Raw genomic sequence first — 27,541 nt, 5'->3', positions numbered from 1 at the left:
CCAGTGAAGAGCTCTCCCTGGACCCTGGAGGCAGCAGGTGTTCTCTGCAGAGATCTGGACTGTGGCTCTGCTGTTTCTGTGGGAGAGAGAGAGGAGTCCTCAAAGAGATCCGTTTGGAGGATCAGATCTGGCTGTGTTGAGTCTGCATCTGCTCTGAGGGAGTGTTTATTAGCAAGTTCCTCTTCCCACTTCCTGACTCTTACCTGTTCAGGTAAGCTCCTTTGACTTTTCCTTCCACATTTTGAGTTTTTAATAAAAACGTCACTTATTTCTCAAAATTTGGATTTTTTTTCCTCCAGATTTGACACATTTCTAAACATTTAACTTTTTCCTAAAAATTGTACTTTTTTTTTTCTCAAATTTTGAATTTTAAATAAATATCAAATAAGAAAATAGAAATAAAAGATAAAGAATTAAATACAATACAAATTATAGAAGTAACTGTTTCTTTACCTCAGTTGTATCTTCTGTCCTCTGCAGACTCTGTCAGGCTGGTGAATGGGACCGGTCTGTGTTCAGGTAGACTGGAGGTGAACTCTAACCAGTCTGACCCGTCCTGGTCCTCAGTGTGTGAGGCTGACTTTGACCAGCAGGATGCTCAGGTGGTCTGCAGGCAGCTGGGCTGTGGGGCTTCTTCAGTCCTCCAGGGGGCGCTCTATGGAGAAGGGGAGGCTCCAATGGGGACCAAAGAGTTCCAGTGTGGAGGCCATGAGTCTGCTCTCCTGGACTGTAGCTCAGCCTCAGAGAGAAACACCTGCTCACCTGGCAGCAGCTGTTAGCCTCACCTGCTCAGGTAGAAGATTCAAAGGTTCAAAGGTTTTATTATCATATGCACATGAGCTACAGGGTAGAAATGGCAATGAAACTCTCCTGACCTGAGCTCCTCCAACAATGAAACATATATAATAAAATACAAAAATAAAAATAACTGCAAGAAGTCTCATCTCGCAATCTACTTATTTATATAAATAGTTATCACCGCAATAAACAGTTTTTAATTTTGTCTTAATGTACGTTATTTAATTTCAAAATGCTGTTCTTGTACATATCATATTGTATTTAGATGTGTATAGACTTCTTTCAGAAATTTGAATTTTTTCTCAAAATTTTACTTTTCTTTTAGAATTTGATTTTGTCCACCAAAGATGACTTTTTTCTCGTAAGTTGACTTTTTCCTCAAAATGTCTCATTGCCATTTCTAACCTGTAGCTCATGTTCATATGACAATAAAAGCTTTGAATTTGAATTTGATATACATGTAAATAGAATATAAAATAGAGGAGCTGCAGCTGTGATTGGTTCATTTCATCAAACTCACTTTATTCTCTCTGATGACTCTCTTGTTTCTCTTCAGAGCCTGATGAGGTCAGACTGGTGGGAGGAGAGAGTCGCTGTGCAGGAGCTCTGGAGGTGAAGCATCAGGGAGAATGGAGAACAGTGTGGGACTCTCCCTGGACCCTGAAGGCAGCAGGTGTTGCCTGCAGAGAGCTAAACTGTGGCTCTGCTGTTTCTGTGGGAGAGAGAGAGGAGACCTCAGAGAGACGTGTGTGGGGGATCAGACCTACCTGTGCTCAGTCTGCATCTGCTCTGAGGGAGTGTGCAGCAGCAAGTTACTCTTCCCACTTCCTGACTCTTACCTGTTCAGGTAAGCTGCTTTGACTTTGACACTTTTTTTAGAAGTTGATTTTTTTCGCGAAATTTTTCTGGAGATTTTACTGAAATTTTGATTTTTAAATAGATACAAAATATGAAAATAGAAATAAAAGAGAAAGCATAAAATGCACTAAAAATGTAAAACTAACTGTTTCTTTACCTCAGTTGTATCTTCTGTCCTCTGCAGACTCTGTCAGGCTGCTGGGGGGGACCAGTCTGTGCTCAGGTAGACTGGAGGTGAAGTCTAACCAGTCTAACCAGTCTAACCCGTCCTGGTCCTCAGTGTGTGAGGCTGACTTTGACCAGCAGGATGCTCAGGTGGTCTGCAGGCAGCTGGGCTGTGGGGCTCCTTCAGTCCTCCAGGGGGCGCTCTATGGAGAAGGGGAGGCTCCAATGGGGACCAAAGAGTTCCAGTGTGGAGGCCATGAGTCTGCTCTGCTGGACTGTAGCTCAGCCTCAGAGAGAAACACCTGCTCACCTGGCAGAGCTGTTAGCCTCACCTGCTCAGGTAGAAGATTCAAAGGTTGTATTGTCATATGCTCCTCCAAAAATGCAACATATATAATAAAATACAAAAATAAAAAATTGTGCAAGAAGTCTCATCTCGCAATCTACTTATTTATATCAATAGTTATCACCGCAATAAACCGTTCTTAATTTTGTCTTAATGTACATTATTTAATTTCATATTGGGTTCTTGTACATATCATATTGTATTTAGATTAGGGCCGGGACTTTAACGCGTTAATTAAGATTAATTAATTACACAAAAATTAACGCATTTTAATCGCACTTATTTTTGCACCGTGGAACGTTTCTCACTGGATGAGTTTCAGGCGTACCGATTATACTGGAGCACCAACTAACGTTCATGACTTCAGACAACAACAAACCACAGTGAACAACAGTGGGAAATGTTGTTTTAAAAAACGGACGGATGGAAGCGTCGATAAGAGCACGGTTGTGTGCAAATTATGCAAAAAGGAATTCGCATATCACCGCAGCACATCAAGCCTCAAGTATCACCTCAATGCAAAACATATAGCAGCTAACGTGGAAGCTAGCGTGGACGTTAGCCTCTTTTATCGCGTTCACACCAAAAAGAGCAGGTACTAAAATTAGTTCATGAGAACCTTTTTACCCCCACGAAAGTCCCTGCTAGAGAGCAGAGAGCTGCTAGAGAGCAGGGACTTTCGTACGGCTCTCTTGTGAGAAAAGAGCTATATTTCTGATTGGCTGGGCGGATTGCAAACCACGCCCCGTAAAACTCCCAAAAAGTGTTGTGAAGCCGCCATTTTATTATCCTCGCATTAGCATTATTAGCATTAGCCCAGCGCAGAAACGCAGAGAGACTAACTTATGGCAACACAAAATAAAACATGGGAGCGGTGGAGATGAGGAGGTGTCGGCGTTCTGGCGATTTACTCGGAAGGCTTCAGTAGAAGCTGCTGGGACTCCCAGCAGCTTCTACTGAAGCCAGTCCCCAACTCCGGGGACTTCCGGCCGGGGACTTTGGGCGGCAGTATACGCCGTGAAGTGGTTTGCAGCCTGCCAGTAAACCCAAAGCAGAAGAAGAAGAAGTGACGTCAGCGGCTTCATTTGCCTAATCCTCCCTCAGGTTCAAAGAGTTCTCATGAACTAAATTCTCATGAACCTTTGTGGGAAAAGTACTGCGGTGTGAATGCGCCTAATGGTATACTAAAATCCATGTGAAAAAAATTGCTTCTCACTGTTCTCAGGTCAAATATGTATATGTGATTAAAAATGCGATTAATTTCAATTAATTAATTACAAAGCCTCTAATTAATTAGATTAATTTTTTTAATCGAGTCCCGGCCCTAATTTAGATGTATATAGACTTCTTGCACAATATTTTAAATGTTGTATTTTTCCCTCAAAAGTTGACTTTCTTCTCTAAAAGCTGACTTTTTTTTCACATAGTGACTTTTCCTCGAAATTTAAATATTTCCCCAAAATTAACTTATCTTAGAATTTGATTTTTTTCTCCAAATCTTTTTCCTTAGAGTATTTGACTTTTATCTGAAATGATGACTTTTTTATTAATATTTGATATGTTTCTCGAAATGTAACTTTTTATTTTTTATTTAAATGTGTTTCTCCAAATCTGACTTTTTTCTCAAATGTTGACTTTTTCCTCAAAATGTCTTATTTCCATTTCTAACCTGTAGCGCAGGTGCATATGAAAACAACACCTTTGATATACATATAAATAGAATATGAAATAGAGGAGCTGCAGCTGTGATTGGTTTATTTCATCAAACTCAATTTATTCTCTCTCTGATCTCTCTCTTGTTTCTCTTCAGAGCCGGTCAGACTGGTGGGAGGAGAGAGTCGCTGTACTGGAGAACTGGAGGTGAAACAGGGAGAATGGAGAGCAGTGAAGAGCTCTCCCTGGACTCTGGAGGCAGCAGGTGTTGCCTGCAGAGATCTGGACTGTGGCTCTGCTGTTTCTGTGGGAAGGATTAAGCAGTCCTCAGAGAGACCTGTGTGGGAGATCAGATCTAAATGTGTTGAGTCTGGATCTGCTCTGAGGGACTGTGCAACAGCAACTTCATATTCCTACTTCCTGACTCTTTCCTGTTCAGGTAAGATCCTTTGACTTTTTCCTCAGAATTCGACTTTTTCCTCGACATTTTTCTCACAATTTGAATTTTACTCAAAATGTTTACTTTTTCCTCAAAATGTAACTTTTTATTGAGAATTTGATTTTTTTTCCTCCAAATTTGGCTTGTTGAGGTTTCCATATTGAGTTGGATAATTAAAATGAAAGTTCATATAATCAAATATAATCTTTTATAACCCACAATGAAAATGCATTATATTTCATGCTGTTAGGAACAGGGATATCCGCTCCTTTTTTAAGGATAGCAAATCGAACATACAGTATAATAGAACATTTTCAGACTTACTGTATGCTTTGGGAATAGCCCCTTATTTCAATCAAGAGAGACTTAATTTTGTTTAAAGAACATGTATTGACACATGCCATATGATAAATGTTAAGTCTTTGGCGATTAGACCCCAATCCTGAAATCGTATATCTAAGGGGGAAATGCAGCCGTGAGCGTAGGGAACCCCCACAAAGGAGGAAAGTGTATGAGAGATGAAGGAGATTGGACCACTTGACCTTACCAGGTGGCATGGATTCTGCTGAGACATGATTGAGAATTAGACAGAGCATAGAGACAATGCGAACAAGTGAATAATATATGCGTCAAAGTGAGGCAGAGAAAGTAGTTCCATAGAGCTCGATACGGAGAAGCTGAGAGCCTGACCGGTGTCTGACAGTAATATTTAGACAGTACTAAAGCTCCGGCCCGCTGATCCTTCAGCTCTCTCCTCCAGAGTATTAACTATTCTTAAAAGGTGTTTCTCTGCCGTCTGTCTGCAGACTTATCAAAGCATTAATTCATGGTTTTTACTAACCGGTATCAGCGTGTTGTTACTTCGGCATCATTTTGAAACGTGTATTACAATTAAATCACGGTAAAATATGTTCATTTTATTGCAGTTGTAGCCCCCTTGCGTCACTAGTTTAGCATATTCAGCCCGATTGTTGGCCCGGAAATAATCACGATTTTGGAGGGCTAAAAAAACTGTTAAAAAGTACCCATTAGCCGGAACTACCCCTAGTGGAAACGCAACAAAAAACAGGCCGGGTTTGGCACGGCACGCTTAAACCGTGCTACGCGTTGCAGTGGAAACGTGCCATTAGTTACTGCATGGATCAATCCCCTTTCATGGACTCGAATATAAATATAAGAAAAATCATCAGATCAAAAAAAATTGCTTTCTTTCTCCAAATTTAACTTTTTACACCAAATGTAACTTTTTTTTTTTATAAAATGTTTTCCTCAAAATGTTGAATATTTCTTCAACATTTTAAATTTTTCCTCAAAATTTAACTTTTTGGAGAATTAGATTATTTTCTCCAAATGTAACTTATTTTTCAAAATGTGACTTTTTTGTCGCTCAGCCTCAGAGAGAACCACCTGCTCACCTGGCAGAGCTGTTAGCCTCACCTGCTTCTCATCAACTCACTTTATTCTCTCTGATCTCTCTCTTGTTTCTCTTCAGAGCCGGGTGAGGCTAAGCTGGTGGGAGGAGAGAGTCGCTGTGCAGGAACTCTGGAGGTGAAGCATCAGGGAGCATGGAGACCAGTGAAGGGGTTTCCTCCCTCTACCCTGAAGGCAGCAGGTGTTGCCTGCAGAGAGCTGGACTGTGGCTCTGCTGTTTCTGTGGGAGAGAGAGTGGAGTCATCAGAGAGACCTGTGTGGTGGATCCTGTCTGCCTGTGTTGAGTCTGGATCTGCTCTGAGGCAGTGTGCATTATCAGGTTCCTCTTCCCACTTCCTGACTCTTACCTGTTCAGGTAAGCGCCTTTGACTTTTTTCTACGAATTTGACTTTTTCCTATACATTTTGACTTTTTCTCACAATTTCAATTTTGTTTTTGAATTAGATATTTTTTTTTTTTAAATTGACTTTTTTCTAAAAAAAATATTATTTTCTCCAGATTTGATTGTTTCCTTCAAATGTTGACTATTTCCTAAATAATTGATAAATAATAAAATACAATAAAAAAAGTAACTGTTTCTTAATCTCAGTTGTATCTTCTGTCCTCTCCAGACTCTGTCAGGCTGGTGAATGGGACCAGTCTGTGCTCAGGCAGACTGGAGGTGAACTCTAACCAGTCTAACCAGTCTGACCCGTCCTGGTCCTCAGTGTGTGAGGCTGACTTTGACCAGCAGGATGCTCAGGTGGTCTGCAGGCAGCTGGGCTGTGGGGCTCCTTCAGTCCTCCAGGGGGCGCTCTATGGAGAAGGGGAGGCTCCAATGGGTACCAAAGAGTTCCAGTGTGGAGGCCATGAGTCTGCTCTCCTGGACTGTAGCTCAGCCTCAGAGAGAAGCACCTGCTCACCTGGCACAGCTGTTGGCCTCACCTGCTCAGGTAGAAGATTCAAAGGTTTTATTATCATATGCACATAAGTTATAGTCAGTGGCGCTGCAAGACACTCTGGGGGCCCCAGGCAGAATACATGCCCCCAAACACATCCAGCACAACCGGGTCAAAGTTATGGGCCTAGGAAAATATTTCCCCAACAGCTGTGATTGGTTCATTTCATCAAACTCACTTTATTCTCTCTCTGATGACTCTCTTGTTTCTTTTCAGAGCCGGTCAGACTGGTGGGAGGAGAGAGTCGCTGTGCAGGAGCTCTGGAGGTGAAACATCACAGGGAATGGAGACCAGTGTGGGTCCCTCTCTGGACCCTGAAGGCAGCAGGTGTTGCCTGCAGAGATCTGGACTGTGGCTCTGCTGTTTCTGTGGGAGAGAGAAAGTCCTCATTCAGACCTGTGTGGGGGATCCTGTCTGACTGTGCTCGGTCTGGATCTGCTCTGAGGGAGTGTGCAGTATCAAGTTACTCTTCCAACTTCCTGACTATTGCCTGTTCAGGTAAGCACCTTTGACTTTTTTTCTAAAGATTTTGACTTTTTTCTCACAATTTGATTATTCCTGGAATTTTGACTTTTTCCTCCAAAATTAACTTTTTTTTTAGAATTGGATTTTGTTCTCAAATTTAGATTTTTAAATAAATAACAAATAAGAAAATAGAAATAAAAGATAAATAATAAAATACAATAACAATTAAAAAAGTAACTGTTTATTTACCTCAGTTGTATCTTCTGTCCTCTCCAGACTCTGTCAGGCTGGTGAATGGGACCAGTCTGTGCTCAGGTAGACTGGAGGTGAAGTCTAACCAGTCTAACCCGTCCTGGTCCTCAGTGTGTGAGGCTGACTTTGACCAGCAGGATGCTCAGGTGGTCTGCAGGCAGCTTGGCTGTGGGGCTCCTTCAGTCCTCCAGGGGGCGCTCTATGGAGAAGGGGAGGCTCCAATGGGGACCAAAGAGTTCCAGTGTGGAGGCCATGAGTCTGCTCTCCTGGACTGTAGCTCAGCCTCAGAGAGAAACACCTGCTCACCTGGCAGAGCTGTTGGCCTCACCTGCTCAGGTAGAAGATTCAAAGGTTTTATTATCATATGCACATGAGCTACAGGGTAGAAATGGCAATGAAATTCTCCTCAACTGAGCTCCTCCAACAATGCAACATATATAGTAAAATAAAAAATATTGCAAGAAGTCTATATTAGTGTTAATTTCGTTGACTAAAACTATGACGAAATATGTTTGTCAACAACCTTTTTTTCCATGACTAAAACGAGACGATGACGAGACGGCACCGACGTCAGTAAACAATAACTGTAACGAAATCATCATGCAATATCGTTGGCGAATAGTGACGAGATGAAAATGTAGTTTACTAAATAAAAACGATGCCAAAATCTCTCTTTACTTTCGTTGACGAAAAAGGAGGAGACGAAGTATTATCAAAAATAACGTTACATCTGATAGTCAGTTTTTGTCCCAGGAGTTCCATTTGCGGTGCTGCGGCTGGGCAGCAGCTGTGTGTGTCTGTGCTGCGCGCGGCGGTACATTTAAATTACGCCGGGCCAGCGGGCAGCGGCACACTATGTGTGGGGGAAACCTCTGAAGCAATTGGAGACAGGACTCAGAGAGACACGAGGAGAACTGGAGCTTTGATGGCAAACACTGATGGTTTATTTGGAGCTTCGGCCGGAAGACATATCACGGGCCACGAGTTGACCACACGGTTGAGATGCCACAATCAATTCTGAGGAACTCTACCCCAGACCCATGTGTTTAGCTAGTTCTGAGAGAATAATCAACATGCTGCATAACTCCTCTATCAGCTGACGCTAACAGGCAGGAGCAGGGAGACAGAACACTGAGAGCAGCAGCCAAGGCTGCAGGTGCCTGTGCTCAGTCAGGACCGTTTGAACTGATACACTGGGTCAAAGTTATGGGCCTTGGAAAACGAACAGTCAGGAAGACTCGGATCTAACGAACCTTATTTAACAGAAAATAAAATGGCAACAGCAGGGCTTGGGAGCAGTGGCCACGTTAACCGAATACCCCCCAAACGTGGCTAGACTGGTTTGACGCTTTGCCGAACTGCATTGTGGTTCCGTCGCGTCGCCTCCGTTGCTCGCTTCGAAAGTTGAGAAAAGGTCAACTTTTCAAGCGTCGACGGAAGCGCCAGCCAATCAAATCATATGCCAGTAGAAGCTCTAGCAAAATCCATTTTCAAATCTTTTTCTCACAGTTTTTGACTTTTTAAAAAATAATTTGATTTGTTTCTAAAATGTTTACTTTTTTTTTTAGTTACATTGTTTTCTCAAATGTTGACTTTTTCCTCAAAATTCCTCATTGCCATTTTTAACCTGCTCAGGTGTATATCACAATAAAAGCTTTAAATTTGAATTTGATATACATGTAAATAGAATATAAAATAGAGGAGCTGCAGCTGTGATTGGTTCATTTCATCAAACTCTCTTTATTCTCTCTCTGATCTCTCTCTTGTTTCTCTTCAGAGCCGGTCAGACTGGTGGGAGGAGAGAGTCGCTGTGAGGGAGCTCTGGAGGTGAAACAGGGAGAATGGAGAACAGTGAAGAACTCTCCCTGGACCCTGAAGACAGCAGGTGTTGCCTGCAGAGAACTCGACTGTGGCTCTGCTGTTTCTGTGGGAGAGAGAGAGGAGTCCTCAGAGAGACCTGTGTGGGGGATCAGACCTGACTGTGTTCAGTCTGGATCTGCTCTGAGGGAGTGTGCAACAGCAACTTCCTCTTCCCACGTCCTGACTCTTACCTGTTCAGGTAAGCTCCTTTGACTTTTTTCTCAGACTTAGATGTTTTCCTCCAAATGTTGACTTTTTCCTCAAAATATGATTTTTTTGTTCTCAGTGTTCTTGACTTTTTTCTCAAATTTTGAAATAGAAATAAAAGATAAAGCATAAAATACAATAAAAAATGTAAACAGTAACTGTTTCTTTACCTGAGTTTTATTTTCTGTCCTCTCTAGACTCTGTCAGGCTGGTGAATGGGACCAGTCTGTGCTCAGGTAGACTGGAGGTGAAGTCTAACCAGTCTAACCCGTCCTGGTCCTCAGTGTGTGAGGCTGACTTTGACCAGCAGGATGCTCAGGTGGTCTGCAGGCAGCTGGGCTGTAGGGCTCCTTCAGTCCTCCAGGGGGCGCTCTATGGAGAAGGGGAGGCTCCAATGTGGACCACAGAGTTCCAGTGTGGAGGCCATGAGTCTGCTCTCCTGGACTGTAGCTCAGCCTCAGAGAGAAACACCTGCTCACCTGGCAGAGCTGTTGGCCTCACCTGCTCAGGTAGAAGATTCAAAGGTTCAAAGGTTTTATTATCATATGCACATGAGCTACAGGGTAGAAATGGCAATGAAACTCTCCTGACCTGAGCTCCTCCAGCAATGCAACATATATAATAAAATACAAATATACAAAATAGTGCAAGAAGTCTCATCTTGCAATCTACTTATTTATATAAATAGTTATCACCGCAATTAACCGTTTTTGATTTTGTCTTAATGTACATAATTTAATTTCATATTCTGTTCTTGTACATATGATAATGTATTTAGATGTGTATAGACTTCTTGCACTATTTTACATTTTAAATTTGTTTCTGCAATTTTGACTTTCCTCCAAATGTAACTTCTTCTCTAAATGTGACTTATCACTCAATTGTTGACTTTTTCCTAAAAATTCCTCATTGGAGGAGCTGCAGCTGTGATTGGTTCATTTCATCAAACTCAATTTATTCTTTCTCTGATCTCTCTCTTGTTTCTCTTCAGAGCCGGTCAGACTGGTGGGAGGAGAGAGTCGCTGTGCAGGAGACCTGGAGGTGAAACAGGGAGAATGGAGACCAGTGAAGAACTCTCCCTGGACCCTGAAGACAGCAGGTGTTCTCTGCAGAGAGCTGGACTGTGGCTCTGCTGTTTCTCTACGATTGAGAGAGGAGTCCTCAAAGAGATCTGTGTGGGGGATCAGTCCTCAATGTGTTGAGTCTGGATCTGCTCTGAGGGAGTGTGCAGCAGCAAGTTCCTCTTCCTACTTCTTGACTCTTACCTGTTCAGGTAAGCTCCTTTGAATTTTCCTCGAAATTGAAATATTTCCCGAAAAATTTACTTTTTTTTTTTTTTTAATTACAGAGCCCTGGAGGGTTCATAGAGAGACAAATAAATGAAACGTGGCCACGTTTTACTTTCTCGTGCGGACGCTTTAGTAACTTGTGCGCACGAGTTACTAAAGCGTGCGCACGAGTTACTAAAGCGTGGCCTCGTTTTGTGTGTGTGTGTGGGGGCATTTATTTATGATAGTATCGTTCATTCCGGTGCACTCCGGCAGGACTATAGCACATCGAGATTAAGATTAAACAAATGTCTTTCACTTGGGAATACACTTAACTATGGGGAACCAGATTTGTGTAAAGTAGCCTACTGTTCGTGGTAATTTGAAAACAAATTCCGGTGGTGTCGGATACACACAAACACGCACACAGAGCGGAGCTGAGCACACGCACACACATCATGCGCCCCGGTGACAGGACATCTCCTTCATAAAGCGAGGGGGAATACTCTGGTAGTTCGATGTGTGTATAGGTGTGTGTGGTTAAACGTAGCAGCCTCGATCTCTATTCAGCGGTTCTAATGAAGGGAAACGCAGTGAAGTCAACAGTAAAAGGCACAGCTCTTTGCAGCTGGTGCTGCTCTTCTCAGATTCTGCTGGGTTACACGTTACTGCCTCCAGTGCCCTGTACGACGAAGCCAGTTCAACCCTGGACCTGGACATGTTCGATTTACCCGGCTTAACTGACCCTAACAAACGCGATGTCGATAAGCGGTCCTACGAAGCTGGTTATCAACTCAGTAAATCAACCAGGGTTTCTCTGTCCGGCTGAGAGCGCGCTCACGTGAAAGGGACGGGGTTAGCAACATTTGACCAATCACAAACATGGAGACGCGTGCTGACAGCGCAGCGTCATACTTCATGAATGAATAGTGTAAATAGTAAATCCTGCTTCGTAGTACAGGCCACTGGTGCCGCTGAGATTTCATAAAGTGAAGGAGGTTTTCCTTCTATAGAACAGCTGTGGGCAGATACTGTGAGTCACACAGGAATCCCTCAATTTAAATAAAACGAGGCCACGCTTTATTAACTCGTGCGCACGCTTTAGTAACTCGTGCGCACGCTTTAGTAACTCGTGCGCACGCTTTAGTAACTCGTGCGCACGAGTTACTAAAGCGTGCGCACGAGAAAGTAAAACGTGGCCACGTTTTATTTATTTTTCTCTCTATGAACCCTCCAGGGCTCCGTACATTTCTTTCTCCAAACTTTACTTTTTCCCAGAGTTTTTGATCTTTTTCTCAAAATGAGACTTTTTTCTCAGAATTTGGTTTTTTTTCATGACATTTTGACTTTTCTCAGAGTTCTTGACTTTTTCCTCAAAATGGAACTTTCCTTTTAGTATTTACATTTGTTTTCTCAAAACTTGACTAATTACTAAAAATCTGACTTTTTCCTCAAAATGTCTCGTGTGCCAATAAAACCTTTGCATTTGATTTTGATAAACATGCAAATAACATATAAAATAGAGGAGCTGCAGCTGTGATTGGTTCATTTCATCAAACTCAATTTATTCTCTCTCTTGTTTCTCTTCAGAGCCGGTCAGACTGGTGGAAGGAGAGAGTCGCTGTGCAGGAACTCTGGAGGGGAATCTTCATGGGGAATGGAGACCAGTGGGGGGCTCTCCCTCTCTCTGGACCCTGAAGATAGCAGATGATGTCTGCAGAGATCTCAAATGTGGCTCTGCTGTTTCTGTGGGAGAGAGAGTGGAGTCCTCAGAGAGATCTGTGTGGGACATCATGTCTACCTGTGTTCAGTCTGGATCTGCTCTGAGGCAGTGTGCAGAATCAAGTTACTCTTCCCACTTCCTGACTCTTACCTGTTCAGGTAAGCTCCTTTGACTTTTTTCTCACAATTTGACTTTTCCTCGATATTTGACTTTTTTCTCAAGTTTAAAAAAAAAAAAAATAACAAATAAGAAAAGATAAAGAATAAAATACAATAACAATTTAAAAAGTAACTGTTTCTTTACCTCAGTTGTATCTTCTGTCCTCTCCAGACTCTGTCAGGCTGGTGAATGGGACCAGTCTGTGCTCAGGCAGACTGGAGGTGAACTCTAACCAGTCTAACCCGTCTAACCCGTCCTGGTCCTCAGTGTGTGAGGCTGACTTTGACCAGCAGGATGCTCAGGTGGTCTGCAGGCAGCTGGGCTGTGGGGCTCCTTCAGTCCTCCAGGGGGCGCTCTATGGAGAAGGGGAGGCTCCAATGGGGACCAAAGAGTTCCAGTGTGGAGGCCATGAGTCTGCTCTCCTGGACTGTAGCTCAGCCTCAGAGAGAAAACACCTGCTCACCTGGCACAGCTGTTAGCCTCACCTGCTCAGGTAGAGAGGAGCTGTGATTGGTTCATTCTGTTCTCATCAAACTCACTTTATTCTCTCTCTGATCTCTCTCTTGTTTCTCTTCAGAGCCTGTTTATTTTAAGCTTGTGGGAGGAGAGAGACGCTGTGCAGGAGAACTGGAGCTGAACCATCAGGGAGAATGGAGAACGGTTTTCCTCCCTGGACCCTGGACCCTGAAGGCAGCAAATGTTTTCTGCAGAGATCTGGACTGTGGCTCTGCTGTTTCTGTGGGAGAGAGAGAGGAGTCCTCAGAGAGACCTGTGTGGGGGATCAGACCTGCCTGTATTCAGTCTGGATCTGCTCTGAGGCAGTGTGCAGCAGCAAGTTCCTCTTCACACTTCCTGACTCTTACCTGTTCAGGTAAGCTGCTTTGACTTTTTTCTAAAATGTTGATTTTTAAATGAATAACAACATAGAAATAACAGATAAAGAACAAAATACAATAAAAACAAAAAAAATAAATGTTTCTTTACCTCAGTTGTATCTTCTGTCCTCTCCAGACTCTGTCAGGCTGGTGAATGGGACCAGTCTGTGCTCAGGTAGACTGGAGGTGAAGTCTAACCAGTCTAACCAGTCTAACCCGTCCTGGTCCTCAGTGTGTGAGGCTGACTTTGACCAGCAGGATGCTCAGGTGGTCTGCAGGCAGCTGGGCTGTGGGGCTCCTTCAGTCCTCCAGGGGGCGCTCTATGGAGAAGGGGAGGCTCCAATGTGGACCACAGAGTTCCAGTGTGGAGGCCATGAGTCTGCTCTCCTGGACTGTAGCTCAGCCTCAGAGAGAAGCACCTGCTCACCTGGCAGAGCTGTTAGCCTCACCTGCTCAGGTAGAAGATTCAAAGGTTCAAAGGTTTTATTGTCATATACACATGAGCTACAGGGTAGAAATGGCAATGAAACTCTCCTGACCTGAGCTCCTCCAACAATGCAACATATATAATAAAATACAAAAATAAAAAATACTGCAAGAAGTCTCATCTCGCAATCTACTTATTTATATACATAGTTATCACCGCAATGAACCGTTCTTAATATTGTCTTATTGTACATTATTTAATTTCATATTCTGTTCTTTTACATATCATATCGTATTTAGATGGATATCGACTTCTTGCACAATATTTTTTTTTTTCTTCTCCAAATTGTACTTCTTTCTCCAATGTTGACTTTTTCCTCGAAATCTCTCGTTGACATTTCTAACCTGTAGCTCATGTTCATATGAACATAAAAGCTTTGCATTTGATATACATGTAAATAGAATATAAAATAGAGGAGCTGCAGCTGTGATTGGTTCATTTCTTCAAACTCTCTTTATTCTCTCTCTGATCTCTCTCTTGTTTCTCTTCAGAGCCTGATGAGGTCAGACTGGTGGGAGGAGAGAGTCGCTGTGCAGGAGACATGGAGGTGAAGCATCAGGGAGAATGGAGACCAGTGGAGAGCTCTCTCTGGACCCTGAAGGCAGCAGGTGTTGCCTGCAGAGATCTGGACTGTGGGTCTGATGTTTATGTGGGAGAGAGAGTGGAGTCCTCAGAGAGACCTGTGTGGAGGATCAGTCCTCAATGTGTTGAGTCTGGATCTGCTCTGAGGGAGTGTGCAACAGCAGGTTCCTCTTCATACTTCCTGACTCTTTCCTGTTCAGGTAAGCTCCTTTGACCTTTCCTCAAAATGTAACTTTTCTTGGAGAATTAGATTTATTTCTCAAAATTTCAGTTATTTTTCAAACTTTTACTTTGTTGTCGCTCAGCCTCAGAGAGAACCACCTGCTCACCTGGCAGAGCTGTTAGCCTCACCTGCTTCTCATCAACTCACTTTATTCTCTCTGATGACTCTCTTGTTTCTCTTCAGAGCCGGGTGAGGTTAAGCTGGTGGGAGGAGAGAGTCGCTGTGCAGGAACTCTGGAGGTGAAGCATCAGGGAGCATGGAGACCAGTGAAGGGGTTTCCTCCCTCTACCCTGAAGGCAGCAGGTGTTGCCTGCAGAGAGCTGGACTGTGGCTCTGCTGTTTCTGTGGGAGAGAGAATATCCTCATTCACACCTGTGTGGGAGATCCTGTCTGACTGTGCTTGGTCTGGATCTGCTCTGAGGGAGTGTGCATTATCAAGTTACTCTTCCAACTTCCTGACTCTTACCTGTTCAGGTAAGCACCTTTGACTTTTTTCTCAAATTTTGATTTTTTAAATAAATAACAAAGGATAAAAGATAAAGAATAAAATACAATACAAATAAAAAAAGTAACTGTTTCTTTACCTCAGTTGTATCTTCTGTTCTCTGCAGACTCTGTCAGGCTGCTGGGGGGGACCGGTCTGTGCTCAGGCAGACTGGAGGTGAACTCTAACCAGTCTAACCAGTCTGACCCGTCCTGGTCCTCAGTGTGTGAGGCTGACTTTGACCAGCAGGATGCTCAGGTGGTCTGCAGGCAGCTGGGCTGTAGGGCTCCTTCAGTCCTCCAGGGGGCGCTCTATGGAGAAGGGGAGGCTCCAATGGGTACCAAAGAGTTCCAGTGTGGAGGCCATGAGTCTGCTCTCCTGGACTGTAGCTCAGCCTCAGAGAGAAGCACCTGCTCACCTGGCAGAGCTGTTAGCCTCACCTGCTCAGGTAGAAGATTCAAAGGTTTTATTATCATATGCACATAAGTTATAGTCAGTGGCGCTGCAAGACACTCTGGGGGCCCCAGGCAGAATACATGCCCCCAAACACATCCAGCACAACCGGGTCAAAGTTATGGGCCTAGGAAAATATTTCCCCAACAGCTGTGATTGGTTCATTTCATCAAACTCACTTTATTCTTTCTCTGATGACTCTCTTGTTTCTTTTCAGAGCCGGTCAGACTGGTGGGAGGAGAGAGTCGCTGTGCAGGAGACCTGGAGGTGAAACATCACAGGGAATGGAGACCAGTGTGGGTCCCTCTCTGGACCCTGAAGGCAGCAGGTGTTGCCTGCAGAGAGCTGGACTGTGGCTCTGCTGTTTCTGTGGGGGAGAGAAAGTCCTCATTCAGACCTGTGTGGGGGATCCTGTCTGACTGTGCTCGGTCTGGATCTGCTCTGAGGGAGTGTGCAGTATCAAGTTACTCTTCCAACGTCCTGACTCTTACCTGTTCAGGTAAGCGCCTTTGACTTTTTTTCAAACATTTGGACTTTTTTCTCACAACAAAGTGTTTTTGATTTTTTGAGTTCTCTGGGAGCCAATGGGAGCTGAGCTCTCATAAGGAGGGTCTGAGCTCCTATGAAAGCAGTGAAATCAAACATCTGTGGGGGTCGCTAATAAATTACCAAAAACCATTATTTTAATCACAAATAATGCATTTTATAATGTAATGAGTATTATTTACGTTAACGAGGTAAATAGGCGAAAAGAAAAACATGTTTCCCAAAAGAACTACGTATCGTATTCTCTCTTGAATGACAATACGCTGCACTTCACCTCCAAGGTGCGCAATCTATAACTGTGAGAGTGTGTGTGTGTGTGTGTGTGTGTGTGTGTGTGTGTGTGTGTGTGTGTGTGTGTGTGTGTGTGTGTGTGTGTGTGTGTGTTGTGTGTGTGTGTGTGTGTGTGTGTGTGTGTGTGTGTGTGTGTGTGTGTGTGTGGTGTGTGTGTGTGTGTGTGTGTGTGTGTGTGTGTGTGTGTGTGTGTGTGTGTGTGTGTGTGTGTGTGTGTGTGTGTGTGTGTGTGTGTGTGTGTGTGTGTGTGTGTGTGTACGTGTACGTAATTAGCAGTGAAGTCGTTATGTACGTTATAACCCGGCTGTTACTGATATATTTATCTCCGCCCCTAACGTTAGTTTTAAAGACCCCCATGAAGATTATACCTCGAACCCTGCATGATATAGAAATTGCAATGACATTCTTCTGACCTGAGCTCCTCCAACGATGCAACATATATATAATAAAATACAAAATAGTGCAAGAAGTCTATATACATGTAATTAGAATATAAAAGAGAGGAGCTGTTCTTGTTTCTCTTCAGAGCCGGTCAGACTGGTGGGAGGAGAGAGTCGCTGTTCAGGAGCTCTGGAGGTGAGGCTTCAGGGGGAATGGAGACCAGTGGAGAGTTCTCCGCCTTGGACCCTGAAGGCAGCAGGTGTTGCCTGCAGAGATCTGGACTGTGGTTCTGCTGCTTCTGTGGGAGAGAGAGAGGAGTCCTCAGAGAGATCTGTGTGGAGGATCAGATCTGCCTGTGTTCAGTATGGATCTGCTCTGAGGGAGTGTGCAGCAGCAAGTTCCTCTTCCCACTTCCTGACTCTTACCTGTTCAGGTAAGCTCCTTTAATTTTTTTTCAGAATTTGACTTTTCTCTCCAAATTTGGACTTTTTACTAAAATGTTGACTTTTCTCACAATTGGACTTTTTTTTTAGAATTTTAGTTTTTTCACAAATTTCGATTTTTAATTAAATAACGAATAAGAAAAAATAAATTAAAGCTAAATAATACCATTTCATTTCAAACCTTTATTTATGCAGGTGAATCCCATTGAGATCATTGATCTTTTTCAAGGGTAACCTGCTGAAAAATTATTGTATTGTTACAATACAATAACAATTCAAAAAGTAACTGTTTCTTTACCTCAGTTGTATCTTCTGTCCTCTCCAGACTCTGTCAGGCTGGTGAATGGGACCAGTCTGTGCTCAGGTAGACTGGAGGTGAACTCTAACCAGTCTGACCCGTCCTGGTCCTCAGTGTGTGAGGCTGACTTTGACCAGCAGGATGCTCAGGTGGTCTGCAGGCAGCTTGGCTGTGGGGCTCCTTCAGTCCTCCAGGGGGCGCTCTATGGAGAAGGGGAGGCTCCAATGGGGACCAAAGAGTTCCAGTGTGGAGGCCATGAGTCTGCTCTCCAGGACTGTAGCTCAGCCTCAGAGAGAGACACCTGCTCACCTGGCACAGCTGTTATCCTCACCTGCTCAGGTAGAAGATTCAAAGGTTCAAAGGTTTGATTGTCATATACAAAAATAAAAAATTGTGCAAGAAGTCTATATACAATCTATATTCAAGAAGTCTCATCTTGCAATCTACTTATTTATATAAATAGTTAACACCGCAATGAACCGTTTTTAATTTTGTCTTAATTCATGCATGAATTAAGAAAACCTCAGTCAGGATTTTTTGTTATTATTGCTCTTGGGGCATGAAAAACAAGATTTGCCAATTTTCTTTTTTTTTAATCTATTTTTTTAAAATAGATTTGTATATGTCCACTCAGGTGGACAGTATGCGTTCAGGGTTTGAACTGGAAATATGTAAATTTGGAAAAAAATATAAATAAAGATGTGCAAACTTAAAATTACATTATAATAACATAAGTATGTTGATTTACGGCGCAAAAAGATATTGCAGATGAAATATTTTCAAGAATAACCAGGGCCAGGGGCCAATTTGAGGCCCCACGCATAGTTATTTGATGAGTGCTAGTGGAGCCTCGCAGCGGCGAAACCGTGCCACGCCACCCTAATTACGCCACATAAGCGCATAGGTGCGCCTCAGATGAGGCCCCCCTCCGCAAGGTGTGGCCCCCTCCACAAGGTGTGGCCCCCTCCACAAGGTGTGGCCACCTCCACAAGGTGAGGCCCCCTCCACAAGGTGTGGTCCCCTCCACAAGGTGAGGCCCCCCCCACAAGGTGAGGCCCCCTCCACAAGGTGAGGCCCCCTCCACAAGGTGAGGCCCCCTCCACAAGGTGAGGCCCCCTCCACAAGGTGTGGTCCCCTCCACAAGGTGAGGCCCCCTCCACAAGGTGTGGTCCCCTTCACAAGGTGAGGCCCCCTCCACAAGGTGTGGTCCCCTCCACAAGGTGTGGTCCCCTTCACAAGGTGAGGCCTCACACATTCTGCCTGTAGGGAGGGACGGCCCTGGCAGCAGCAGCAGTACCAGTATGAATTGTAGTTGAAATATAACCAGTGATGCATGACGTCCACTAGGGCTGTGCGATTATTTGGGTCAATAATTGATATCACGATTATTTTGACGATTATTCATTGACCATTTATTGAACTTTAAAACAAATAATATTTTACCAATAAACAAGATCAACAAATATGTTGGAGCACACTTCCAAAACCATACTAAACATATATTAATATGATAAATAAAAATAAATTAGACCAAAATAAATGAAATCAAACATGTTGCAGTGCACTGTCACAACCTACTGAACACTCCTTAACATAGAGCCAACATTTTGGTAAAACATATTCAACATATTCCACTCAGTTAAACGTTGAAGGCTGGCCCACCGTCATGGTCCAGAAGTAACAGGAAATAAATGTTGAACTACAATTTAAGACCAAATAAAAATGTCTAGGCCACCATGGCAAATGCTGGTAGGGCTGCTCATGTCATCTCTTAAAGATTTTTTGCAAGAAACACCAGCCTGTTGACATGGTCTGGTTTCAGAGATGAGCGCAGGCAGGTGACGATATTGCCACCTGTACTGAAGACCCTCAGCCACGCCCCGACACATGGGGTGACGCCGGCCAATCACAAAGCTTTGATGCGTTCAAGTGCATTATTCTGGCACAGGAAGATTATGTTACAGGACATAAAACAGAATATTGTTGTTCTATTTTTAGACATCTCGCGATCGACTGGTTGGGCACCCCTGGGCTAGACCATAGGTCTGTTGTGGTAGCAAAGTAGTCAGCTGAAGCCACATCTCTCTCAACTTCCCCACGGCATTTGTCATATAGCGCAGGCAGCGCAGCCGCAGACCTGCTGAAATAATACCGAGACGGCATCGCGTAACGCTTATCCAACGTGTTGACAAGTTGCTTAAAGCCCTGGTTGCTAACAGTGCTAACTGGGCACATATCTTTAGCGATGTGAAATGTAATGGCACCTGTAATATCTCTGTGTCTCTGCGAGCTCGTCGCGTAGGCCGTTGCTCTGTACAATGCGTCCTGAATCGATGACTGTGATGATGTGGTGGGATGAAGTCGAGCGGGCATCTGCTTTTTGTTGTATTACTGCCCGGTCGTATTGCACTTTGTGGTTGTATTTCAGATGATTAAAGAGATTGGTTGTGTTAGCGTGTGGTGCCAACACAACCTGGTAACAAATCCTGCACTGTACTTTGTTTTGCTCCACGTCGGACTCCTGAAAGCCAAAGTACTTGCAAATAGTGGAAATAGTTGTACCCTTCTTTTTAACGAGTTGCTGCTCTTGTTCTGACATCTTCGCTCGCGCTGAACACTCACAACACATGTCACTCCCACGTGGCCGAGTGGGCTTTTAGGGAGGGGCGAAAGCGCACCCAGCAAAAATAATCGTATTTTGTCAATTATGCTGTTTTCATAATCGTCGCAAGCCATAATCGTAATCGCGATTAAAATACGATTAATTGCACAGCCCTAACGTCCACTGTAGTGGACAGGTGGTTAATCATGATTTCCTGCAAACATAAAATCAATACTTTGATAATTTATGAATTATATGATTCCTTATGTTACTTGATGTCACCACATGTTTTATACCTGCAGGGGACGCTTTCCATAAAAGGATTGGCAAGATATAGATGGGTGACTTGGTCCATGTGGCTTTCTGTCGTCCATCTTGGTTTAGAGACATGTACCATGCACTTACACTGACTTTCCACTGAGTGGCAGAGTATGGGATGATGCAATAGGGTCCTATGTAGTGGCTGATTGTGTAACTATGCAAACAAAAACAATGCATATACAAGAAAACACCTTTTGAATAGCTGTCCACTGTAGTGACCTCTATGCATGAAAGGGTGTACATTATTTAATTTCATATTCTCTTCTTGTACTCATATTGTATTTAGATGTATATAGACTTCTTGCACTATTTTACATTTTGTATTTGTTTCTCAAATTTGACTTATTTTTCAAATGTTTCGACTTTTTTCTCAACGTTTTTGACTTTTCCTCCAAATTTGACTTTTTCTCCCAAGTTTTGTTATTTCTCCAAAGTTCACTTTCTTCTTAGTTTGACTTTTTGACTTTTTTTCTCAAAATTGTACTTGTTACTCAAATCTGAGTTTTTTGTCTTTTTCCTCAAATGTTGACTTTTTCCTCAGAATGTCTCATTGCCATTTCTAACCTATAGCTCATGTGCATATGACAATATAACCTTTGAATTTGAATTCGATATACATGTAAATGATTATGAAGTAGAGGAGCTGCTGCTGCTCATCAAACTCAATTTATTCTCTCTCTGATGACTCTCTTGTTTCTCTTCAGAGCTGGTCAGACTGGTGGGAGGAGAGAGTCGCTGTGCAGGAGACCTGGAGGTGAATCTTCATGGAGACTGGAGGCGAGTGGGCTATTACTCTCTCTGGACCCTGAAGGCAGCAGGTGTTGCCTGCAGAGAACTCGACTGTGGCTCTGCTGTTTCTATAGGAGACAGAGAGTCCTCAGTGAGACCTGCGTGGTTGATCAGTTCTGACTGTGTTGAGACTGGATCTGCTCTGAGGGAGTGTGCAGTATCAAGTTCCTATTCCCACTTCCTGACTTTTACCTGTTCAGGTAAGCTCCTTTAATTTGTTCTCACAATTTGACTTTTCCTCGAAATGTTGACTTTTTCCTCAAATTCCTCGAATATTGCCAACGGAAGAGGGCTGTTGAATTTATTATCACAACTCAAGAGGGACAGTTGAAGAGATTTTAATGTATTTGATTTCACACCTGGTAGTCTATGAGGGTTTTCCTCTGAATTCCAGCGGAAGAGGTTTTTAATGCAACTGAAGAGAGGCAGTTGAAGAGAGATTTACCAAATAAAATAAGAAATGTAAAACTGTGAATTGAGGTTTTTGATTGGTAATTTACCACAGCATGAAATATTTGTGTATGATTGTCACAGTGTAGCGAGAGAAGGTAAAAACCCTGTAAAAGTGTGGACCATTTTCTTCAAATAAATTCATCCCACCCTTTTGGGATAACTTAAAATAAATCTGCGTCCTCTCCTGCTTTAAGGTAAGATTGCACAACTGCCACACTCACACTTAGGCAGGGCCAGACCTCATTACTGATACCAGAATCCTACGGGATCGCTTAAACCGATTTAGTGCGTCGTCTGAATTGAAACAGCAGTTAATTGAACCTGGTTCTTCGGAAGTTAGTAGAGGTGAGACCTTGCTGATCCAGGTGGATCCGAGCCCGGCAGTAAACTTACATAGCTTCTGTTAGGTCAATTAGTAAGACTGATTAATTGCCAGAATAATTAATACAGGCCTGCCAACTCCAACTCCAATGCTGCCTTGTAAGCCGGTTCGAACCCCAAGCTTTTTGATTGGAAGTCAGAATGTCCCGATAATTCAGGTTTTTACTAAAAATATATTTGTATTATTTTTGCTGTGTTTTTTTGTGTATTTGAGTGTGTGTTTGTTTGTGTGCATGTATATGTGTGTCCGTGTGTCACAGCAAAAAAAAAATTGCATTTTTTATAAAAACCTGAATTACGGTGTTAATATTCGTGAGCTGTTGCAGTACCCCAGAACAACTGCGGGGGCGCTGTATTGAAACCCAGATTTAACACAAGTTCTGTTTTTGTAAAATAGTGGGATTTCGGAGACTTTTATTGTTTGAGCTCTCCAGAAACACTTCCACTCTGTCAGTCAGCAGCACACTGCCCCTGTCCTGCTAATACAAAGTGTCCTCGTAGTGTCGGCATTTACTCATACCACATGTCTGCTTGGGCCACATAAACCAGCGCACTAACGCATATATGAAATATCTGAATAAATAACTAAAGATAACATACACACATAAACACACACACACACTCTTATAACCACATACACAAAGGCACATGCACACACACTTGCACACAAACACACACACACACATTCAAACAGAAATGTACCTTCAGAAACACACACATATTCACAAAATAGACACACACAGACATACGCACACACATATACACACACACACACACACACACTCCAAAGGACATTGGACATGCAGAAACAAACATGCACACACACTCATACACACACATTAACATACACATTCACACTCAAAAAGACATACCTGAATAAAGACAAACCCTTGCACACATATATACACACACACACACACACAGACTCAAACAGACATTAATCTTCAGAAACACACAAACGCACATGCACACGCATACTCAAACACACATGTACACTGGTGCAAACAGACATGCACACACACACACACACACCCACACACACACACACACACACACACACACACACACACACACATTAACACTAGGGGTGTAACGGTTCACAAACATTTCGGTTCGGTACATACCTCTGTGTTTAGGTCACGGTTCGGTTCGGTATGTTTTCGGTACTGCAGAAACAATTATCACAAAACATAAAATATATATATATTTTTTTAATTATTATTAAACTGTGAATAATGTATTCACTCAAATAAATACAAAATATAATAAAATAAACATTAAGGTGCAGCATTTCGATGAACTGAAATAATCTGTATTTGAACTGTACTAGTACCTAAGCAGCCAGTTTGACATTAGGACTTGCTTGTCATTGTATTTTCATGTTTTTTTAAAGAAAGATGAACTTGTCCACATTGCTGCTGAAAGGGCAGATCTGCTGGCACTAACAATGTCTCCTGCTGTGGAGAACACCCTCTCTAGGGACAGAGGTAGCAGATACAGTCAGGTAGCGCTTTGCTACCATGGCAACATAAGGACATTTGGCGTTTGTAATAGCTTTGGCTCGGTCTGAACTTTTTGCGAGTGGTGGAGGCTTACATGCTAGTGGGAGTTGGGTTTGCACTTCAGTCTTTTTTCTTTTGGTACCGGTGATATTCACGTTTCAAATTAGTGTGCTAGTTGGATGTATTGCCAACAATGCCGACAAACAGCTTTGGTTTGGTCCACCTGTCTTTGTCCGTCATCCTTGTACGTAACTGCGAAACCAAAATGTTCCCAAACCGGAGACTTCAATGATGCTGGAGGATTTTCGAGCTCAACTTTATCTGCATTCGCCATTTCGACAGTTCCTCAAATTACTGACTAAATTTGAACGCATCCCTGTGACCAGCTCTCATAGTATGCCTCTGGTCCAATGAAATGACTTGCTCGCTCTATGACGCGTTGAACACAATGTGAGCAAATTACTCTGAATGCTGCGACGCAGCACCTGAGATTACTTCCAAAAAGTTGTTCATGTTCTCAATTGTTTACGTTTAACGTTATATTCGTTCGGTACACTTCGGTACACACGTGTACCGAACCGAAAGGCCCGTACCGAATAATTTTGGTACTGTAAAGGAATATTTTAGTCTGATGCTTAGCTGACCTGAGAAACTTCACATGAGTGACTACTCTTTCTCTGTGTGGGGGAGGGGTTTACTGCCCGCTCAGACAGAGTTTCTTTGTCTGTTCAGCTGTAATCGATTAGGGGAAAAGGCGGGCTGTTTAGACCCCTCCTTTAAAAGATATATAGAGATGTTTCTGTCTTTTGTGTTTAGAGTTAATTTTGGCAGCTTGCATTGAACAGTGCGAGTTGCTTTATTAATCCTCCGGCCCGTTTGTCTCTCAATAAATATCAGTGTATTGACTAAGGCGAATCCAGTTTCCCTCATTCCATGATTGGTTCAACATTGCTGCAAAGAAGTTTTTACTTCACAGGTACGGGTACGTATACCGTTGCACCCCTAATTAACACACATTAACACACGTTAACACTCGCTCAAAAACACATATACCTATAAACACACACATACACACACAAAGACATATACCTGCATACACACACACACACAAACCTACACACATGCTCAAAGACACAGACATACCCTAATGCAAACAAACACACACACACTCATATGCACACATATACATACACACAAACACACACTCACACACTCAAACAGACATATACCTGGATAAACAGACACAGACACACACACACACACACACACACACACACACACACACACTTGCACACAGACACACACACACACACACTCAAACACACACTCAAACACACACTCAAACACAAATTCACACACACACACTCACTCACACACACACAAAAATACATATAGCTGCATAAACACACATACACAGACACACATACACAAACAGATATTTACTATGGAGTCAGATTTGGGTCAATATTCTAGCGCGCAAAACAAGCTACTCACGAGCGGAAAATGTGCTTTTACACGCGCATGAAATGACCCTCGCGCGCAGATTAAACCCCCGCGAGCAGAGACAGCCCTCTTGCTCACTCGCGGGAGTGTCAGCCTCACTCGCTCGCGGAGTCTGTCTGCGCGCGCGTGAAAGGTTTCTGACACTTTGGGGCGGAGCCACTGGACTTTGATTGACAGCTGCCAGGAAACCTGGAGTTGCCAGGTTTGATAAATGCCTGAACTACCAAGAGCCGAGGAGTGACAGCTGCAAGATCAGTTGGACGAGATTGAATGGTAAAGTTGTCCTATCAATTAATTTGATCTAAAAAAAATGACACATTAATTCTAGGAGTGTAATTGACCCACATCTGACTCCATATTCAGAGACACAACACAACACACACTCTCTCACACACACACACACACACACACACACACACACACACACACACACACTCAAACAGACATATACCTACATAAACATACATACCCCCCACACACACACACTTGCTCAAATTCCGAGAAAAAAGTCAAATTCTGATGAAAGTCTAAATGTGGTCCCTAAAAAAGCATTGCATTTTTTCTCTAGTTTATGTTGCATTTCCACTGTTGGTGGACTGTCCACTTCAAATACACAAGACACTGCAAATGTATTTGAAGTGGACAGGGACATATTTCAACATTGCAAGGTGCCACGAAGCTGGACTTGAACTGTGTCCAACCTTTGATTTTTAGACCTTTGCAAAGTCATCACTGAAGGAAGACATGACTTTTCCTGAAAAACAGGTCAAATAAAGTTGCTCTGATTTGCATGAGAGTTGGTGTACTGAGAACAGTGGCCCCACGGAGGACTAATTCAAAGTGACTTTTACATTACATTACATTTAGCTGACTTACAATAAGTGCATTCAACCAGGAAGACACAACCTTGAAGAAAACAGAATCATAAAGTACATCAGGTTTCATAGAGCCAAACATTTCAAGTGCTACTCAACTGGCTTTAGATAAGCCAGCCCTTTATTAGTATATAAGTGCTTTGTTAGTAGTTCTATCGCTCGAAGTGGAGTCGAAAGAGATGAGTTTTCAGTCTGGAAGGTGTGTAAGCTTTCTGCTGTCCTGATGTCAATAGGGAGCTCATTCCACCATCTTGGAGCCAGGATAGCAAACCCACGTGTTTTTGCTGATGGGAACTTGGGTGCCCCTCGCAGTGTGGGTGCAGCGAGCTGTTTGGCTGATGCAGAGCGGAGTGCACGTGCTGGGGTGTACAGTTTAACCATGTCCTGGATGTAGGAAGGGCCAGATCCATTCGCAGCACGGTACGCTACATTGTCTTGAAGTGGATTCTAGCAGTTACTGGAAGCCAGTGACTGCATGTAACTCTTGGCATATTGGAGTTAAGAGCCTGTACATTTCAAATACATAACCATATTGTCTCTGGTATTTGAAGTGTGCGTTCACTTCAAACACATATATGCACAAAATGATGTCCGTGAAGTGGACAAGTCATACCCCCAAAATGAAGCTGATGCTGGGGTATGATGTTCCTGAAAAACAGGTCAAAAATAAAGTTGCTCCGATTTGCATGATAGTTGGTGTACTGAGAACAGTGGACCCACAGATGACTAATTCGAAGTGACGTGCATGTAGTCCTTGCCATGATTGAAATATGACCATGTACATTTCAAATACCACAGGTCGTGTAGTGATGTATTTGAGGTGTACTGTCCACATCGCAGATCTGAGTTCCTGCCAGAGGTGGGACCAAGTCATTGTTTGTCAAGTCCGAGTCAAGTCTCAAGTCTTTGCGCTCAAGTCCGAGTCAAGTCTCAAGTCTTTGCGCTCAAGTCCAAGTCAAGTCTCAAGTCAGGTTGGGCAAGTTCAAGTCAAGTCCAAGTCCTAAACTTTGACAAAACGAGTCATAAACAAGTCATTATGTGTTTTTCACCAAATGTAATGACATCGATCAACAGAATAATACTTCATAATCAAATTGCTCTTTAGTCACATTAATAATTTAATAATCAATTTTCTCTCTGCTGGTAAAGTAACATGTTTTTTTTCTATTTTAAGAGGGATCAGTAAGGTGAGGCTACCGTGACGGTTTGATTCAGAAGGAGTTTAATTGATAAGATCCCTGATGGTGAGGTGAATGTTTATTTCCACTGTGTACAACATGTTATAAGGGACCCACAATCTATCTTTATGCCAGGGATAATGTGCAGCGAGGCGGTCTCTATGGGGAAGAGAACACCTGCATCTAGATCCCTCTGCAGGTGGTACTTTAACTATATTTTGATGCTAATACTTTTGTACTTTTACTTGTAACATTTTGAATGCAGGACTTTTTATTGTAACCGAGTATTCCTACACTCTGGTACTTTTGTAC

The 27,541-nt window shown here is 43.0% G+C and overlaps 1 protein-coding gene across 1 annotated transcript in view; it reads left to right on the top strand.

Annotated features, from left to right (window-relative positions):
- Nucleotides 1–3: 3 nt before the first annotated feature.
- Nucleotides 4–27,541, top strand: part of LOC117547771 (deleted in malignant brain tumors 1 protein-like) — a gene marked incomplete at both ends in the record, with an annotated part of 84,861 nt that continues 57,323 nt past the window's right edge. The window contains 23 exon segments of the mRNA XM_034218585.1: nt 4–211; nt 481–770; nt 772–793; nt 1,355–1,645; nt 1,841–2,176; nt 3,978–4,259; nt 5,752–6,045; nt 6,302–6,622; nt 6,845–7,126; nt 7,370–7,681; nt 9,123–9,404; nt 9,610–9,921; nt 10,404–10,685; nt 12,271–12,561; nt 12,734–13,011; nt 13,013–13,055; nt 13,140–13,433; nt 13,574–13,894; nt 14,416–14,706; nt 14,913–15,203; nt 15,341–15,661; nt 15,884–16,165; nt 17,030–17,317. Coding sequence (XP_034074476.1) covers nt 4–211; nt 481–770; nt 772–793; nt 1,355–1,645; nt 1,841–2,176; nt 3,978–4,259; nt 5,752–6,045; nt 6,302–6,622; nt 6,845–7,126; nt 7,370–7,681; nt 9,123–9,404; nt 9,610–9,921; nt 10,404–10,685; nt 12,271–12,561; nt 12,734–13,011; nt 13,013–13,055; nt 13,140–13,433; nt 13,574–13,894; nt 14,416–14,706; nt 14,913–15,203; nt 15,341–15,661; nt 15,884–16,165; nt 17,030–17,317 — 6,214 coding nt within the window.

This window comes from Gymnodraco acuticeps, unplaced genomic scaffold (assembly GCF_902827175.1).
Source record: "Gymnodraco acuticeps unplaced genomic scaffold, fGymAcu1.1, whole genome shotgun sequence".
Taxonomy (NCBI): domain Eukaryota; kingdom Metazoa; phylum Chordata; class Actinopteri; order Perciformes; family Bathydraconidae; genus Gymnodraco; species Gymnodraco acuticeps.
Note: the sequence above shows the minus strand (reverse complement) of the source record. Positions and strands in the feature narration are given on the sequence as shown.